Source organism: Pezoporus occidentalis, unplaced genomic scaffold (assembly GCF_034315485.1).
Source record: "Pezoporus occidentalis ecotype Australia unplaced genomic scaffold, CSIRO_AGI_Poc_V1 ctg77, whole genome shotgun sequence".
NCBI classification, from domain to species: Eukaryota; Metazoa; Chordata; class Aves; order Psittaciformes; family Psittacidae; genus Pezoporus; species Pezoporus occidentalis.
In genome coordinates, this window is record NW_026916126.1 from 2,315,303 (window position 1) to 2,333,548 (window position 18,246).

The 18,246-nt window shown below is 43.0% G+C and overlaps 1 protein-coding gene across 1 annotated transcript; it reads right to left on the reverse strand.

Moving 5' to 3' along the window:
- Positions 1-6,608: 6,608 nt before the first annotated feature.
- LOC134155389 (trefoil factor 1-like) lies at positions 6,609-10,401 on the reverse strand. The gene is made up of 4 exons (XM_062602536.1): positions 10,259-10,401; positions 9,303-9,449; positions 7,597-7,746; positions 6,609-6,931 (listed from the first exon to the last, which is right to left on the reverse strand). Exons 1-4 carry the CDS (start codon positions 10,332-10,334, stop codon positions 6,924-6,926), a joined length of 381 nt encoding a protein of 126 aa, XP_062458520.1. The 5' UTR covers positions 10,335-10,401; the 3' UTR covers positions 6,609-6,923.
- Positions 10,402-18,246: the final 7,845 nt, after the last annotated feature.

Sequence of the window (18,246 nt, forward strand, 5' to 3'; positions counted from 1 at the left end):
TGGGATGTGGGCATTCTGATGATATATTACAATAATAGAGAAATCTTTGTATATTTCTGTATACTTAATACCTGTAAGAAGAGATTTGTATGTGCATTATTTTCCAAACTAGGGCTTTGTTTTCTGAGACTAGAGAACATTTATGATAATGTAATAAAAAAAATAAAATCAAATAAAGTGTTATTATTTTCAGACAGATGCCTTTGTCCCTGTTCTCTCAAGGGAAAGTGGCAGGTGAGTTGGTAGGGACATGTTTTCTCTGCCTGCTCCTAGGTTCTGGCAGCCAGCAAGGACATAGATTTGCCTGTTTCAGATGTACCTTGTGGTGGTTTCAGGTAACTCCTAATGCAGGCGGGTGACAGAAATACGCAGTGAGAATTCTTAAAATGTTAAGTGCAGTCACACTGGCTCGGAGCAAAGGTCTGTGTTGCACAGCAGCTGGATGACATCACTGTCCTTGTGCCACCCTTCCTGACCACCTCAGTAACACTGCCTGGGGTGGTCACACGGTTCAAGGGTAACAGCCCTAGATTTTACAAGTTAGGTAATTGCCCAGTCCTAAATGATGTGGGCAGTGATGCTTAAGAGATAAACTATCCTAAAGATCCAATAGGCTTGCATTTTCTAAAGTAATGTCAAGACAATTTTCTCGTGATAACAAAGATCATACTTTATGCTGTGTTTTTTATTAGACTGAAGGAATTACAGTCCCAAGAATTAGATGCCTCCCCATGCCAACAGGAGGAGAAAAGAAGGAACAGGAGTCCTTCATAGCCTGAGTAGCAACTTAAATTACTTTTAAGTGTTTTATATTACAGCCAATGCTGTGAAATAAGCCAACCATAAACTACTCATTAGGAATGCCACAAAAATTCATATACCTCACATGCTATTACCATCTACTGTGTACTCCAAATGGATTCACACTAAAAGAGTCTTTGAAAATACAGGACAATTTATACTGTATTTTCTAATAGCTATCCATTTAAAACCTGCTTCATAAGGCAGGTTGAAAGCCATTGGCAACCAGAAAAGCTGCTATGGTAAGAATGATCACGTTTTTCAGCATGGGAGGATATAAGGACCTGTGCAGTGCCCAGGTGAGCAATGAGCAACTGTCATGCTGTCAGATGCTGGCACTGACGACTTAGGAGAGCCTTAATAAAGGGCTTGGCAGGGAAGTGTATGTTAAAGTCTCTGTTTAGGGCAGAAGGGCCGTCAAGGGATGGATTAGTCAAATTGGCACTAATTGCATCAATTTCTATTTTCAGTTTTGTATCCTTATTTGGTTTCTTTTATGTTTTCGGTTTGAAGATATTTTCAACATTGTGCATTTTTTGTGTAGTATTAACTTTGTGCAACAGCATTGCTGGGTACCTGATATTTTGGTTCTGTGTCTTTGCCCACGCACACGCATAGGAGGGCTGAGAAGGAAGTCAGTACTTGATCTCCCCCACAGGTGGAAAATGTTATCAAAATGTGAATCTGATCCATTATCAGCCTGTAGATGCAAAACTACCTTCACTATTGCACTATTGCAATATTGCACTATTTGCCTCCGCTGTTTTCTCGTTCATAGTCATTCTCTTCACACCGCCAGTTCATCTGCTCTGCTGGGCAGGTTGGACAAAGCTCTGCCTGTTCCTAACACCATCTTGCTCATCCCCACCAGCATCTGTAGAGTCAAATATTAGGTAGATTTCATAGCTTTATCTTTCAAGAGCAAGTGTCCTGGCTGGGTTTTACTTAACCAAACCTACCCTTCATGAAGCTTCCTGGAAACACCACAGACCAAGATCATCCTACTGACAATACCTGCTTTCAAACAACCATCAGGCCACTCCTGTGTTTAGTCAGACCCATCTAACTTCCACAGGCTTTGAACCCTGGGGATTTCCTAGAGTTTCTGCAACAAGTTCTGCAATGAAACTGTTTGGCTCAACTGCAGTGAAATACTTTGATTCAAGACTTCTAGAGTTTCATTTCAATTGTTGTATTTTGGTATTAAATCCCTCAAAGTTTCTGTTTTTCCAAACTTGTTATGTTCAGAGATGGAAGTGTGTGTTGAAGGCAGCTTGGGAAACCTAACTCGAAGACAGATGTGAGCAAGACCCTGCAAGTGCCTGTCTTTGTCTAGTGCCATCTCTCAGGGGAATTTCTGAGTGCCACAAAGAGTATATACAAAGTGTGCTCACAAAGCACCAGATACAGCTAGATTAAGAGATACACCTGTCTCCAGCAGAAGAGTACTTTATTTTTTCAAATGGCTTACCTCTGATAGGCACACAGAAGTTTTACCATTCACTAGCAAGGACTGTAGCACCAAATGACTGCAAACACTTGAACAAAGCAGCATCCTCTTCTATAGCATCTGCAAGCTCTACCCATTAGTTCTAGCACTTGAATGAATTACGCATTGCAGCATACACATTTTAAGCAAAGTCTTGTCTGTTTGGCCATTGTTTTCCAGTAATGAGATCACATTTGTAGTCTCATCCTCCCACTGCGTACCCGACAGGGTGTACCAGAACAGTGACCATGCATGCTGTCTTAGGTAGTCAGGCAGTTCATTGTTTTGTATACTGACACTGTCAGTTTTCAAATGCCTTAGAAGAAGGTTCAGAGAGAAGTCTACAGAGTAATAATGGGCTGATCTGCCTAAAGATGACTTCTGTTTCCAGTAGAGAGCTGCTTGGGAAACTTGTCACCTGAGAGCTTCTGAAACTCACCTGAGCTTTGCTCACAAGCAAGGTTTTGCAACCCGCACCTCAGAGCAGTGCATTCGCCTTTGTTGGACTCAGCCTGGAAGCAAGGGCAACATCCCAGTAACTGAATCTGGGTTCTGAGTTCATCATTCTGCCTGGTTTTAACACGGGAAATCAGACTTGTTTCTTGTGTTTTACCTTCTGCTTTTCAAGCTGCTTGAGGGTATCATAGTCAAGTTTACAAGCTTTAGTGAAGCAAGTAGCTCCTTAGAGACTTGTGACAGAACCACACAATTTAGCTGCTCTCAACAGAGGAAGATTTCAGTTTCTGTATTCTTTTTTACTTGGGCTTAGCACCCTCTCTGAAACATTCCTTTTGAGCAGGAGCTTTCCCAGAGGAGGTGTGTGATACTTGCAGATACTATGCAGAAAGCATACCATTTCCAGAGACATCTGGGAATTGGCTCCTAACTGAGTGGGCATGTGAAAATATACTATTTTGGAGGTGTTTTCAGTTACATTCCTTTTTTCACATTGCTACAGGTTTGTTCTTTGTTCCTAGCACCCACCTGCTCTGTGCTCCTTGTCTGTCCTAGTTTTCTCCCCTGTTAATTCTCCGTGTCAGCCAAACACAGCTTTCCTACATTGCTTCAAAATGAATGATTTCCAAGACCTTTTTCTTGGCTACAATTGCTTTTAAAAAGCAGTAGAATATCCTCACACACTGCAGAACCACAGAGGCAACCAATGTACAATAGCAAACATTTTCTATTCAGCCTTTATTAGGAGTGAAGCATTGGTTGCACAGAGCTGTCATGATTGCAGTCAGTTTAGGACTACCACTCATTTGTGATTTTAAACATCATTCACTATCTGTGTAATAGCCTCCTCATCACAAATGCTTTGTGTCACAGAGATTGATTCCTATTCCAATGGTACCTTTGTTGATAAAAAAACATGAAGCTGGCCTACTTTTTATTCCTCCCCCCCAGGAAAATATTCAGAACTTTATATGCTTATTCACTCACCTTACAGTGATGTGGCTGTGCAAGTAGAATTGCAGAGCTACAAAGGGTAAGTCTTCATTTGGGCTTCTCACGTTTGCTTGTTAAAACTGATTCACATTTGTGACAGTTCTGCATTTTGTTAGAAGAGAAGCCTTGTTATATGCTTATACTCCACCTCTCCCTAGGCAACCTTTTTGGTCAGTGATGGATGAAGGGCCAGATGGACACCTGAAATGACCCAGTGTGGTCACTCATCAGTCTCAAGGCACTGAGGATACACTCAGATTTCTTTCCATTACACAGATCAAGTAGGTAGAGTAGCCAGCCTGAAAACAGGCTGCCTGAAACACTAAAAAAACAGTTTTAAAGTTTCTTTTTTAATTTCTCTTCCTAGTGCCAGATAAAGCTAAGTACAAGCAAAAAGAATGGAAAAAGAAGACAGAGAAGGGACAGGAAAGGATAGACTTTGCACAATCCAATGAATTGAAGCTATCTCAATCATGCTAGATAGTGAAGATTGTCAAACTATTAATGCAAAATAAATGAATGAACTGCACGTATCTACTTGTGTCTACTTGCTGGCCAGACTGTGACCTCCAAAAGGCAGTCAGTTACCAGCAGCCAGGATGCCTCTGTTCCCATGCAGTGTTTTCTCTTTCTTGGGCATCTGCCACCAGGTTGGCTAGGAAAGCAAGAATCACATTCTGCACACTCATTTTTGGTGTGCATGCCTGTTTTGGGATCTCACTTTGCTCTACCTTGGCTCTGCTTGTCATCTTCAAATCCTCAGCAGCTGTGTCTTCTAATCTGTTTTGTCAGCTTGTTTTCTCACCAAAAATGTTAATTTTAAGAATTCTAGGCAGTCTTTTCAAGTGCGTTTGGGTGGGTGTGAATAAAAGTCTACATAGAGAGACCTCAAGCACTTACTTAAGTTAACTTCCCAGAGTAGCCATCATCCCTTAGCACTTACTGATGATGACAGATTCTTAGGTCATAATTTTTTGTGCTATAAACAATTAACTCTTGTTTTTTAACTTCAAATGTCTGGAGCACCTGCGTGACACAGTGTCCTTGGCTGAGCATGCTGGTAGTGATTTGATGCTCACCACATAGCAATTAATGGGTTTTGCAGGGGACACCATGCTCAGGGACAGCAAGTGAGCAAATTGAGCCCTTAATGCTTCACCCCTTTGGGGTCAGATTGCTATCAGCATGGCTTTCCTGCACAGTCACTGCTTGTTTTCTCCATACCAACACACAGACCATTTCAACAGAGGGGCTCAAGCAGTTCCCAGGAGTTTCAGCTGCTGTGCCTTGCCAGGCTGAGTTTCCCCATCAGATTTTGCAGTGGAAGACACCACAGTGCCCACCACCCCCCTTACTAAAACATTTCTGTTCATAGTTTTTCTTGCAAAGCCAAATACAGCCCCAGAATGCTGTGAATCTCAGCAAGACCATTGACCTCCACCTGCTTCACTGCCACAGCCCCAGCAGAGAGATCTGTGAGGGTGAGACAAGAGTAGGGAGCAGTTACTCATCTGAGCCTCTCCCTCTGAAGTCCCTGCATGCCCCCTTACACTCTCTTGCACATAGTGTCAGTGCCTCTGTGGAAGGAAAAGCCTTCTGGTGAGTACGTGTGGCTCAGTGAGAGCTTTGCCCTTGAAAAGCACTAACTGGCAGCCTAAATTCAGTCCCTGCAGATGGTTTCCCACAGCACTAGTTAGGGTTACCCTTGTCAGTGTGGCTGTGTTTTCATTCTTTTGTCTCAGTGAGACTCCTGTTAACTTGGTGAATGCACTCAATTGTGGCACTAGATTTTGCAGCACAGTATTACAGTGATTACACTGTGCATACGCCTTCCAAATTCACCCAGGCTACAGCACCAAACCTTCCTCAGCAAAGACCTTCAAAGGCCTTCGGTAGACTTATCAGTTTATCACTTAAATTATACCCAATATCCTACCATATTCATATCATATTATAGAAACTATTTTAAGTATGAGATAATGAACTTTTATGAATGATTGATTTTTACCGCTTGGATAAACTTATTTATCACAAAAACATACTTGGCGAAATCTCGAAGGAGGCACGTGTCTCCATCCTTTTTCTCCCTCCTTGCAGCACAACCCTGCACAACTGTTCTTTCCTGCTAAGCCCCAAGCACGACTTGCTGCTGTGGCAGCCTCATGATACCCATTCGGTTCCCACTGGTGCTCTTAAGAGACTCTTCACTGTGCTCTCACTCAGCTGAACCAGGAAAGCATTCAAGCTGCTGTGCTGACCAATAAAGACACCCAGGAGAAAGCAGCCACACTGGCCTGGAGACCAGGAGCTTCTCCTGTGTCTGGTGGGACACAGCAGGCTCTATTTCAGGTATAGGTCAGGGCCAGGGGGACCTGTGTCTTGATCTTAGTGTTGCAGAGTCCTTCCCTGAGCATGACCTATGAGACCCACTTGTGGAGATACTGCTTAACAGTGAGAGTGCACAGTGATTCAGCTGCATGTTGCACCAGCAGCCAGGGCTTATGTTGGGTTGGGTAGGGTACCTGGTGGGTACCTGCCTTCCTGAGCTATTCCATGTCCTACTGGTAACAGCACCAAGAGCTTGGCAGCACCAGAAACATGGTGATGCAGAGGAGCAGGAGGCATCTGAGTCAGACCAGCTCAGTTGTCAGATAACAAAGGCATTCTTCCCTGCGTCTCTAGGGGAAAAAAAGTCCAAACCCACAGCTATAGTTGTATAAAGGGAACACTGAATGTTGTCAGTATTCAGAAGAGCAAGCACCCATGCAAAGCCACATACCAACTAACAAATGCAAGCAGTTACTTGCGAGTGTGAAGTATAGCTAACACAGAAAGCTGAGTGCCATGTTCCTTTTGGAAGTGTTAGTGACTACTCTGTCACTGGCGGGTTGCTAAGATGCCAAATGTCCTGGGAAACAGAGAAATACACTGCTTAAAAATAAAGATGGCAGAGAACAAAAAAATTACATCATAGTTCTTTTATTACAGTGAAAACCTGCACGGTACTAGCCTACTAAAAGAATAAAAGCTGCAAGTAACTTTTTGTCAGAAAGGAGTCAATCCAAGGTAAAAATATGTAGAAAACATAACTGTTGCAAACTATAAAGTTTGAATTGGGATCTCCAGCTGTTATTTCCCTTTAGAGAAGGTCCAGTGATCACAGGGTTCTTGATGAAAGTTTCTCTTAACAAGCTGGGGAGGTAAAGAGGAGAAGCAGATTAAGGGACATGTTTTCTCCACAAATTACACAGGGTGCTCAGAAGTGTTTTGCCTAGGTGCAGGACACCAAAATGTCGATTTTTTAGTGATGGGTTACCCAGAATACACTTCCTCAAAACGCACTGTGGGGTGGGTTGGAATTGGCTGAGGCTATTGGTCATCTATGTTACATATGATGAAAAGTCAATCCCAGTTAAAAAAATAGAAGTAGGGGATCAGATGTTTCTGTGTGCTCCATTCCACATTTCTAAAGCAAAGCTTTTTATCTCTTGTGATAAAGTAGGTGTGAGTTTGGTAGCTGCACCTCTATCATTGCTCTCGCTGAGGGCTTGAGCTCACATATGATCCCGGACTACCTATCTAGCCACATTGGCCACAAGTCCCTGACTCAGATGCATTGGCAACACCCACCCCTCTGTGCAAAGCCAGGCTTTTTAGAGTTTAGCCACCTCTTTCCCACTCATGCTGTAAGTGAGGAAGCTCTTGCAGCCACATTGGGAAGAGTGGGACACCCCTTCTTGCTCCCTCCTGCCGCACCAGACTGTCAGAGCACACCATGACTGGGCTCAGCATGGACCCTGCCAGGAGCCATCATGATCCAAAGGGATGTGGGGACAATGTCTCATGCAGGATGTTACCTTCCTCCACCACGCGGTGGTAGAAGCACCAGGGGACACCAGCGGGATGTGACCTGAAGCAGCACCCCTTCTTTTCGCACTCCTTCGCCGTGATGCCAGGGAAGCCGCAGTTTATCCTGGCGCGAGAATCAGCGGGACATACTTTCCTAACTGCATAAAGCCAACACCAAGGAAGAAAGGAGGCAGTGTTACTTTATGTTCTGTTTACCTGGTGGCATAACTCACAAAGGTGAGGTCAGTGAGCAAGCATGACAGTCGTGATGAACTTCCCCGTACCAATTTCAGCCAGCAGGTTCACCCAAATCCTTACCGTGCCTAATAGGCAAAACTAAATACCAAGGGGTGTGGATTTGCCAGTGTGGGGCTAGAGAGTGCAAAATTTCCCCCAGAAGTGTCTGGTAGGCACTGACCCAACTTTACCTTTCCTAGATCCAGCAATGGGGTGAAAAGCCATATGTCTTCCATAATGGTGCCACAGACGCTGGCCTCAGACCAGGCTGTATTCATGATCTGACCCAATGCTAACCTCAGAGCAGCCTGACTAGTATGGGGAGAGGAAAACCAGCCTCCTCAGCATACCAAGTTGAGGATGTGGGTCATTTAGGAGGAAGTCACAGCTCATCCAGGCCATTTAAAGTAAAATCACAAGTAAAGAGGTTATACCATCTGGACTGAATAATTCAGTTTTCCTCTCCTGAAACAGTTCTGCTCAGAAAAGCAAGTCTACAAAATGGTACTGTAAGGGCTGCCATTTGGTTTTCATTTCTTTCATTAAATGCAAACAGTGTTCAAAAGCACAGTTAATTTTTCCTCCAACAATTCTGAGCCCTGTTGACCAATCTTGATTCATATCAAGTTCTTCCACTGGGTAATGTTGCCTTTGCACCCTCACTTCCTTTCCTTTCACCTGTGCAGTTGCTGAGATTGCCCTGAAGTTCTCCTAAGAAAAAGTCACGCAGTCAGCCCAGCAAATGTGGCTTCCATTCAGCATAATGTAAAACATACACCCACTCCTTGAAGGACTCGAGAGCAGCTCTTACCCTCTGAGAAAACAAAGGCAAAAACCAGAAGCAGGACTTAAGAAGCTTCATAAGGAAAAATCTAATGGAGAGAAAGATTTCCCAAAGGGTATTTTTGAGATTTCATTGAACTAAAACGGTGAGCAAAAATGGGAGAGAAAAAAAAGAACCACCAAGTTGACTTGGGCTGGGAAACAGGAAGAGAGGAAGAAGTAGCAATTATCAAAACAGGCTGGAGAAAAGAGCAAGAAACCCAGAAGTTACAGGATGCCTGTGGTCTTTTGTACAGGTGTCAAAAGACTACAGAGGGACTCACATACTCAGGACTTTGACACGTAGTGCTAAAGTCCTCCTCAGCTACATAGAAAACCCGTTTAAATAAGTGCTGAGGATCCCCTGCTCTAATGATGAACAAGAACACAAATGGCAGTAAAAAGGTTTTGAATAATCAGCATGGGTTATTTGACAAATAGAAGAAAGAGAAGAGATAACATTTGGTAACTGAAGGAAGACAAAATATATTAAGTGAAGAGGATGAGATGGAAGACTCATGTGTAAGCAAGGTTTGACTTTGCATTCTACTGCCGGTGGCCTTCTAGTAGAGGTCTGTGGCCATTTCATTGGCCTGAAGAGAAAAGCAGAGCTGCTCTGCAGTTATACACGTTTTCACATAGTCAGAGGCACTACCTTTCTTTGCTTTAGGAGAAAAGCACCAGGGAACGCCAGGGACTGAAGAGTTGAAGCAGCACCCAGCTTTTCTGCATTGCTCTGCTGTGATTCCTGGGTAGCCACAGTTGCTCCGCTCCTTGGGCTCCATTTTACACTGGCATCTTGCTGTTCAGGACAAAAGTAGCGAGTTACTGTCAGTCTGCACAACCATTAGCTGAGGCAGGGACACCTTCCACTAGAGCAGGTTGCTCAAAGCCACATCCAACTTGGCCTTGGACACTTCCAAGGATGATGCATCCACAGCTTCTCTTGCGTGTAAAGGTTTGGGTTGGAAGGGACCTTAAAGGTCATCCAGTTCCAACCCTTCTACTATGGGCAGGGACACCTTCCACTAGAGCAGGTTGCTCAAAGAAACTTCCAAGGATGTCTGCATTCTCCAGAAAATATTTGCAAGGTGTCTATAAAAACATAGGTTTACATGCAAATAGTTGCACTATACTTTAAACATTTTAAGTCTGCTGCACAGTCATCCACAACCAAGAAATTCTAGCGATATCCTAGGTGTCTGTCATAGTTACTCGCTTTCTTAAGTTGCCTAAAGGACTTGTCTTTCACTAAGGAGGCTGATAGATGCTTTTGCAATTGCACTAATGTGGCAAAGTAGCATAAAATAAATGTCAGCAGACTGTAGACAAAGCTAGTTGCTGTTCTAGTGCTGGCAAGCTCCTGGGGATGTCTGTCCCTCTGCCTTTGTGGTTATTCCAGCAACACAATAGTTCACCTGCAGCCTTTTTGTTTTGCCATAGAGCTCTCTAAAAAATTATAAAGTAGACTCCAGCTTTGGCAAAGCTGGATGTTCACCAGAGCGAGACATTCGCTGTCTGATAGGTAAACTGGAACCATGCTCTTGTCGCAGTTATAGGATGAGGCCCACATACACACCTGTGAAGGTTACAGCAGATGAATGTACTTACTTGGTACAGCACCTGCCAAGGTGCTGAGGGCTATGATGAGAACAACAGAAAGCACACAGGTCACTTTGAGATCCATTGCTCTTGGAAGGCGGGTGGAGGAGACGTGCTGCTTTCCCTGGGAACAGCCTATTTTATACGATCTTTGTGTTTGCCCAGAGAGGTCTGATAACATTGTTCCATCCAACACTTCACACAGAGGCTTGCTTTTCTTTTGCTTAATTAGGAAATCCTGCCATGCGTATTTTGATATATCTGAGATAAATTTCGGGGCTTTCATGAGCTGCTGGTTACATATCTATTACGTACCTATAGATACGTATCTATTACATGATGCCATAACCTATTAAATCGGTGCTGCTAGGTGCCTCTGGCAACCCCAGATGATTTCATTGCCATTAAAGTGTTTCAGACCTCTGGACAGTGCTAAATGGTTGCTACTACTGAAATATCCATAGAGTTATTTCCTACTCAAGTATATCTATTCTGCTTCAATTTTTTCCTGGCCTTAAGATTTTGGTTATGCTTAATGTGAGATAGGTAAGGCAGGAGAGCTGGAGGTGTGAAACTCCAGGAGACCACAGGGCAAACCATGCACCTGAAGAAATACAGAAACACAGAAAGTAGAAGGTGTGACTGTGAAGTACTGAGCCTGGCTGAAGCTGTTGTTTGTTTCCACACATGTGGCAATTTACACCAGTTTGGAATAGGAAAACTTTTAACTACTTCCCAATGCTTGAACCCAAGCAAAGCAGCTCCAGGGAAGGGGAGGTAAGCAGTGGGATGGAACACCTCCACACCCTCCACAGAGGAGGTACCTGCAGAGCTGGTAGGGCCAGCTGCAGCCCCCGTGGTGCTCTGCAGTGTCCCTTTTCCCATGGGAAAACCACTATGGAATTCTTCCTGTTTATCACCAAAACAGGGATTAAATGCATTTTTTTTTAATCTGTGATAGTGTCTCTTCATGCCTTTGATTTTTTTTTTTGGTATAAATTTGATTTGTGCCTCTTTCCTTGACAAAGTTCAAAGTGAGAACTTTGAATTTCTATGGTTGTGTTTTTAAGGTAATTCATTTGTTGAAAAGTATTTTGAACCCTGTGGGAGGATTTAGGAATTTTGGTCTGAGGGGAAAATACAATAGAGCTCATTTTCCTACTGTTTAACTTACTTAATACTTTATGGACTTCATTTACGTTCATCCCTATTCAGTATGTTGATGGCACTTCTCATGGAAAGTTACGATTTGTAAACCAGACATTTTGTGAATCCTTCATTTCACACAATCCAAGCTGCAGAAGAGGACTGTGTTCCAGCAGTTCATGTCATGGCTTTTATCTCCATCACTGGGAGAAAACATCGAACTTACAAGTTAAAAGCCCGGTTTTCTCTTTATGTGCAACATTGACAGCTCTCCTAAAGGCCCACCTTGATCTCTGATCCAGCCAAGTTATTACTAATATTTCCATCAGCTTTCTTCTCATGGTGCAAGGGGTGAGATTGGCTGAAACACTGCCTGTGCATGCTAGGAAAGCAGTCAGCTGAAGGTGTCCCTACCAATGGCAGGGGGGCTGGAACTAGATGATCTTAAGGTCTTTTCCAACCCAAACCATTCTATGATTCTATGATCCCAAGGAGGGGACCCACTGTTTTCAGACCTCCATGGAGCTCTCAATAGATTATCAGCCCATCATATGAGTCAGGTGGAACTGCTGATAACATTCATCCCTCCTGCTTCTTACTGGACATTAATTAAGTCTTATCTGTCAGCTGTCACCTCTTGGGCGGGATCCCAACTGCATGCACAAAAACAAATCCAGCACTGACTTTTTGCTGCGGAAAGAGCATTTGATTGTTATCTTAAGACAAATACATCGACAGAAATAAGCTTCTTGCTATCTGCCAGCGGATTACTTTCAGATTTTAATATGTTTATATAGCAAAGCCTTGAAAAGTATCTGGGGTTTCCCTGCAAATGTATTTCCTTCCCTGAGGCCGGCACCTACTTAGATCTTTTAGTAACTCAGCATAGGATGCCCACAGGGCAAGTTCCTATGGCCAGAGGGGGTTTGGAGGGCTCCTTCCTCTTCTTCAGCTTCCATGTCCCACATGTTCACCACCGTCCTCCAGTCCCACAGGGCTTTCTCTCATTTCTTTTCCAGCAAGAAAATGAAGAAATCACCATGGCTGGTATGGACCTTCTTGCTGTGGGCCAGTAACAGGCTACAAATTTTTATTCTGATAGTACAGAACTTTTAAGGGATTTGGTTTTTTGTTTTTCTTTAACTTAAAAACAAAGAACTAGCAACCAATAGTACAACTTAGTTTTACATCCCAAAGGGTGTTCTTTGTCCTAAAGGGAATTTCCTTGCTTGGTAACAATATAAGTGCTGACCTGAGAAATCTGTCACTGGACCAACAACACTACTTGTGAGCTCACAAATTAAATCCCAAGTTTTGAGGGTTCCCTAAATTAAGCCATCATAAAAGAGAAAAAAATCAGAAACAAAGGAAGGGGGAATCTTCGCGCCTTCCATCTGTGTGAGGGGCACTCAGCAGGAGGACAGGCTCAGGAGCAGGGATAGTCTGACAACACCTCTTAGGTCAACCTCACTACATGCCGCTCATTCCCTGTAATACTGCGTTTTATGAGCGTTTCCAGAAGCCATAGCAATAAGTAGTACTCTCCTCCCTTATCATTATTGTTCAGACTTACTGTTTGCTTGCTTCACGACAGCCTCTGATGCCCTGCTATATCTCATTTCCTCCATTCCTTTCGGAGGTACATGGGGATTGATGTGGGGAGCAGGCAGCACAGGTATGACCTGTTTCACCAAAGTGTTTAAAGGGTGTATTTCTCAGGGTGTACTTCCCACAGGGCCTGTGGAGCCATGTTGTGGGTCTGTTCTACCAAGACAAGTTATATGGGTGGTACATGTAGGGCACCAACACAAACCATCTATGTGTGTGTATACTCAGGGTACCCACAGGTAGATCAGGTAGATGCTGCATCTCTGGGCAGGGTCTGCGCTCCTGACATAGGGACATTCATCTCAATGTACATGTCTGGACAAGATGCTGTGGCTGGAATTAGGGCACTGGTCTCTTCCAGCTACTGTTCTGTGGAGCCTTGTGTTTTCAATAGGCACATTCCCACATGCTGCTTGTCCTTTCCAAGGCATGGTACAGAGATGAGCTTCCTTTTAAAACCTACAAAAAATGAAATAAAGACAAATAAAGTAAGGCAGGGAAAGATGTGTTTTGTTTCTTTTCTATACTCTATCAGTTTTGCAATGACCCAGAGAGAGGAAGAGACTTCCGTACGAGAAATGCAGAAGATCTGGTTGAAGACATGGCCATTGAAAGGTCTCTTTATGATAGTGGTTGTGATGCATTTCAGTTTACCATGCCCCAAGCAACAAGAGAGACCAAATCCTGATCTATTACCTTCTAAAAAGGGAAACATAGAAATCAAGGAGACTTATTAAATGTAACTTCAAGGAAGAGTAAAATGGGTGAAATGTTCACAAACAGCAGGGTGCTATTTAAAGACACAATAGGAATGATTCAGTGTAAATATTTACCATCAAATAAAGAATATGAAAAGAATGTCCTCAGGCACACATATAGACCCAGCAAAACTAAATGGGAGAGGAAAGGAAGCTATAGAAGAAAGACTTTTTTCCAAAGCCAAATAAACAAAACAGAAAACAAAAAAAAAATGTGACCAAAGGTAAGTAATATCATAACGAGGTAAATAAATAACTTCTCTTAAGGTAAGAGACAAAGGTTAGCGATCACAAGGGAGAGGAGAGGATTTCTGTTGTTCAGAAATGATCAGGAAAGCTTGGTGGAATAATAAAGTGATGAATATGCTGATGATTCAGAATTATTTTTCATATTTTTCAAAAGTGCAGGTAACTGAACAGTTGGAGAAATATCTTTAAGGACTGGGTGATAAATGGCAAATGAAAGGTAGAGTGGGTAAGTGCCAAGTGAAGTGCATGGAGGAAGAGTAACCTAATTATACAAACACAAAGAGGGGCTGTAAATTAGCTATTGTCACTCACATAGCTCTGCATTGCTGTAGATATGCCAACTGAATATTCAAAGTGTCAAAAAGGCAACTTGAGTTTTAGTAGTTGTTAGGAAAGGGACTCAGTACAAAGTGGCAAACATCATTTTGATTCACTGGCAATCCCTGCTACTCTCGTGCCTGTATCACTCTGTGGTGTCCCAGTCACCCCAAATTAAAAAGGAGAAGGTGTAATTAGAAGAGATGCTGAGAAAAGCCCTCTGGCTCACAGGAGAAATGAGCTACAAAGAAAGATCTTGTAGAGTGTAAAGATCTTAGGGACTAAGTTGTCCCAGGACAGAGGAGGAAGTTTTCTCCTGGATAAATAAGGGGTAATAGGCAGAGTGTTATGCTGGGATGTTTGCAGATTTACAAACTCATAAACCATCTGGAAGAAGAGGTATCACACAGTATCACAGTACGCTAGAGATTGGAAGGGACCTTGAAAGATCATCTAGTCCAATCCCCCTGCTGGAGCAGGAACACCTAGATAATAGGTGAGAGGGTAAGATTTGTTAGTAACATATTTTTGTGGTAGTAAATTGCTCAGATGGGTTGTGCAAATCTGAATGACTGCAGAATAAGAGGCAGGTGATACTTAATGTCCTTAAACATGAAGTGATGCACACCTGGGAAAGGAGCAATCCTACCTTTTCAAATAAAATTGTGGGCCCTGAGCTGAGTATGATCATTCAGGTACACGTGAGTGCAATGTAATATGACAGGAGCATATGGTGGGTAACAGACAGCTTTATGAAAATACCAGCTCAGTGCTTAGCAACCACAAGAAAAGCAAGTGACAGGTTAACAATTGTTAGGCAAGGGACAGAGACTCACACAGATTCACACTGTTATACCATCTCATAAACTCACAGTACAGCCACTTTTTCTTGCAGTGTTCTCCATCTCCAGCCTGTAAAAGGTCCCATGACGGAGATGGCAGTGTGGGACAGCATCCACACCAGGAATGACCACATACACTAGGTCTCTCCAGATCCTGAGCTCTATACAAGCCACAGGAGGCAGGGGTCCTTGTCTCATCTAACATAAAGTCTGAGTGGCGGGTTAGAAACACACAAAGAAAGAGGGTTCTTTGCTGAGCATGTGTGTACAATGCAGTTCCTCTGTGGAGATCCCTTCTGCAGGACATTGTGGATGCTAAGGCGTCACACAGGTCTGAAAAACAGTTGCATGAACCCATTGAAGAAAAACTGTTTGGGGCTATTAAACCCCCAAACTACACATCTATGTCAGGAGATGTCTAAGCTGCAAATCACTGGAGGCTGGAAGAATAACCTGTGCAAGTATCACTGCCTGTGGCTGTGGGGTCTTTAGTTAATGTTACTCATGATTTCTCAGAATAAAACAAATTCCATAAAATGATAAGGCAGGTGTTGTAAATGAGGAGAATATGGTGTATGACTGTATTCTCTCTGCTTTTTCTTGAAGTTTTCTTGTAAGCACCTGTAAGTGGCTATGCATGGCATGGGGAACTGGGGTAGAGATGGATTTAGCTTACTGTAGCCTGTCCTGTGATTTTACCATTGCATGTTTTGATTTTCATCATTTTTTTCAGGAGCATCTTTTCAAACTCTCCTGAACTGATGAGTTGAATCACCTGGTGAAAGTTTCAAGCCTAAACCCAAGGTAATCTAGTTTGGTTTTAATACTGAATCTGGTAGAAATGTCCCAGTTTGGAGAAATGGGAACTGCTGGGATGGGTGGAGGTTTACAGATGCTTCTGAAACTCACTAAACCCCAAAGTAAACCCACACCTGTGAATTGATTGTGATTACCAGAAGAAAGCCCCAAATCTAGCACTACGTGTGAAGTGGGGAGGGTCTCTGGATTGGCTTCCTTCCATGGTGACTGGCAGGAGGGAGGGATGCTCAGAGGTGCAGTGAAAGTGCACTGCCTGTGATGCAGATAGCAAAGGCATATGAGCAGGCCAACAGCTCTCACTTGCACAAGGTCTGGGGAGGCATCAAGAGAGCTCCAAACACTGATGTGCTGAGGGCAATGGCATGGAACAGCTGATAAATATTGTACCACTTTAGCATAATTAATTCATTAATGTCAGAGCAAGTAGTAACATAAACAGGAGACTGCAGGAGTTAGCAGCCATTAATCCTGCAAAGCTAAAGGTAAATGCTCCCCGTTTTCTTGAGACTCTTAAAGCAGACTGTGAAGTCTGGTTTTCACTTTATATGTCAAGGACTGAATATCATTCAGGACATATGAGGAAAAGAAAGTAATCCATAGTTCTCATTTTCTCCCATGGGAACTTTGAGTGATCAAAACTTTGAAAACCAGGCGACACATGGAAAGGGCTGTTAGGTTATTTCTGGCACAAACAGTTAAAGAGATAAATGCAAATAAGAAATTCCTGAAATAGGAGTAGCAGGAAACTTGGAAAATAATAAGCAAGGCTTAAGACACCGTGGGGGAGGAAATGGCCATTTCAGAGAAGTTTCACCCTAGCTGTTTCAGAAATGGGTAGCAAGAAGATACTGCCTAAACTGCTGTCTCCGGTGAATAACGGTGAGGACTGGAGAAGGCTTAGAGGCAGGTACAGTGTGTCAGGGTCTGTGAAAAAAACAGAGGGCAGGAAGCGATGCAGTCTGGCTCAGCTGAGCTGCTGGGAAAAACTGCCTGCAGTGGTGGCAGAGAGGAGTTAAGGCAATTGCTGCTTTTAGCAAGTTTCAGTTGTTGTTTTTTCCATTGATGACAGTGAGTGGAGGTCAGGAAGTGTTTCTCCTATACCAATTATATGTGGTTAAAACTAGAGGGAGAAATAGTAAGCTCTAATGCTGGACAGTGTATATGAGGATTAACGGGAGTGCTACTTCAGAGGAAAAATGTCTATATACTTAAATTCTCTAAAGGAGTTAACAAAATAATGAAATCTAAAAGTAGACAGAAAAAGTAGAAATTTCAGAAGAAAAAATAAAAGAAGGCTAGTTATAAAATTCCTTCAAAGCTTAAAGCTTTCCTTTTAAGGATTGTAAAGAGAGTGAGTGAGCATATGAAGTAAAGTTTGGTCAAGAATCAGGAAAGGGAAGAAAAAAATTGCTCTTCTTGAAACTGTAAAATCTTAATAAGAACATTTTCTTTACCGTGTTTTTTATCATTTATTACTGCATGTGAGAGCATTGCAGAAGCCGCAAAGTTCTTTAGCTCAGGCCCAGGCGAGCATGTTGGTGGTCTCCAGCTGGGATGAAGGATGCCACAGTAGATGAAACGACACCTGAGGCTGCCCTTGCTGCCTCTTTCTTACCCAGTATAACCCAACAAAAGATGATGCAACACACTGGCCTATAGAACAGGTGCAAGAACTGGATGAGATGTATTCGTCAGGATCAAAGCATTGCTCGTTAGAGTTGGCTGGGATTATTTTAAAAACATAAAGTTTTGTCAGGATGAGTAGATAGAAATAAAACCTTGATGCCTGCGAGGGTTTCATTGGCAAAACAATGCCGTGACAGTTCTTCACACTCTGAAGGTGGTTTTGGATGGGACAGACAGTAAACAAGAGAGTTCTCTCTCAGCTCAATACAAAGCCATCTGCAACAGTTCCTGGAAGGGAAAAATCCACCCAGGCTTTTTAAAAAACCCAAAATATCACAGTTGGTTCATGAATTCCCTCACTCTGGAATGCTCAGCAACCTGGAATATACTAGAAACAAATGTCTGCCCTCTCCTCGTGACCATGGAGGCTGGTGTCTAGGGCCAAAGGCAGCACAGCTTTGCTCTTTCATACTTGTAGAGGAGGTGGCACCAACTCAATGTTTTCTACTTTCATATAGAGCCCTATCTCAGATCTGTGAGGAAAATTGAGAGCTAAAGCCAGAAAAACCCTTTAATAGTGAGAACATATAGACATTTTGGTGCAAATCGGAAAACAGTCATGTTTTGATGA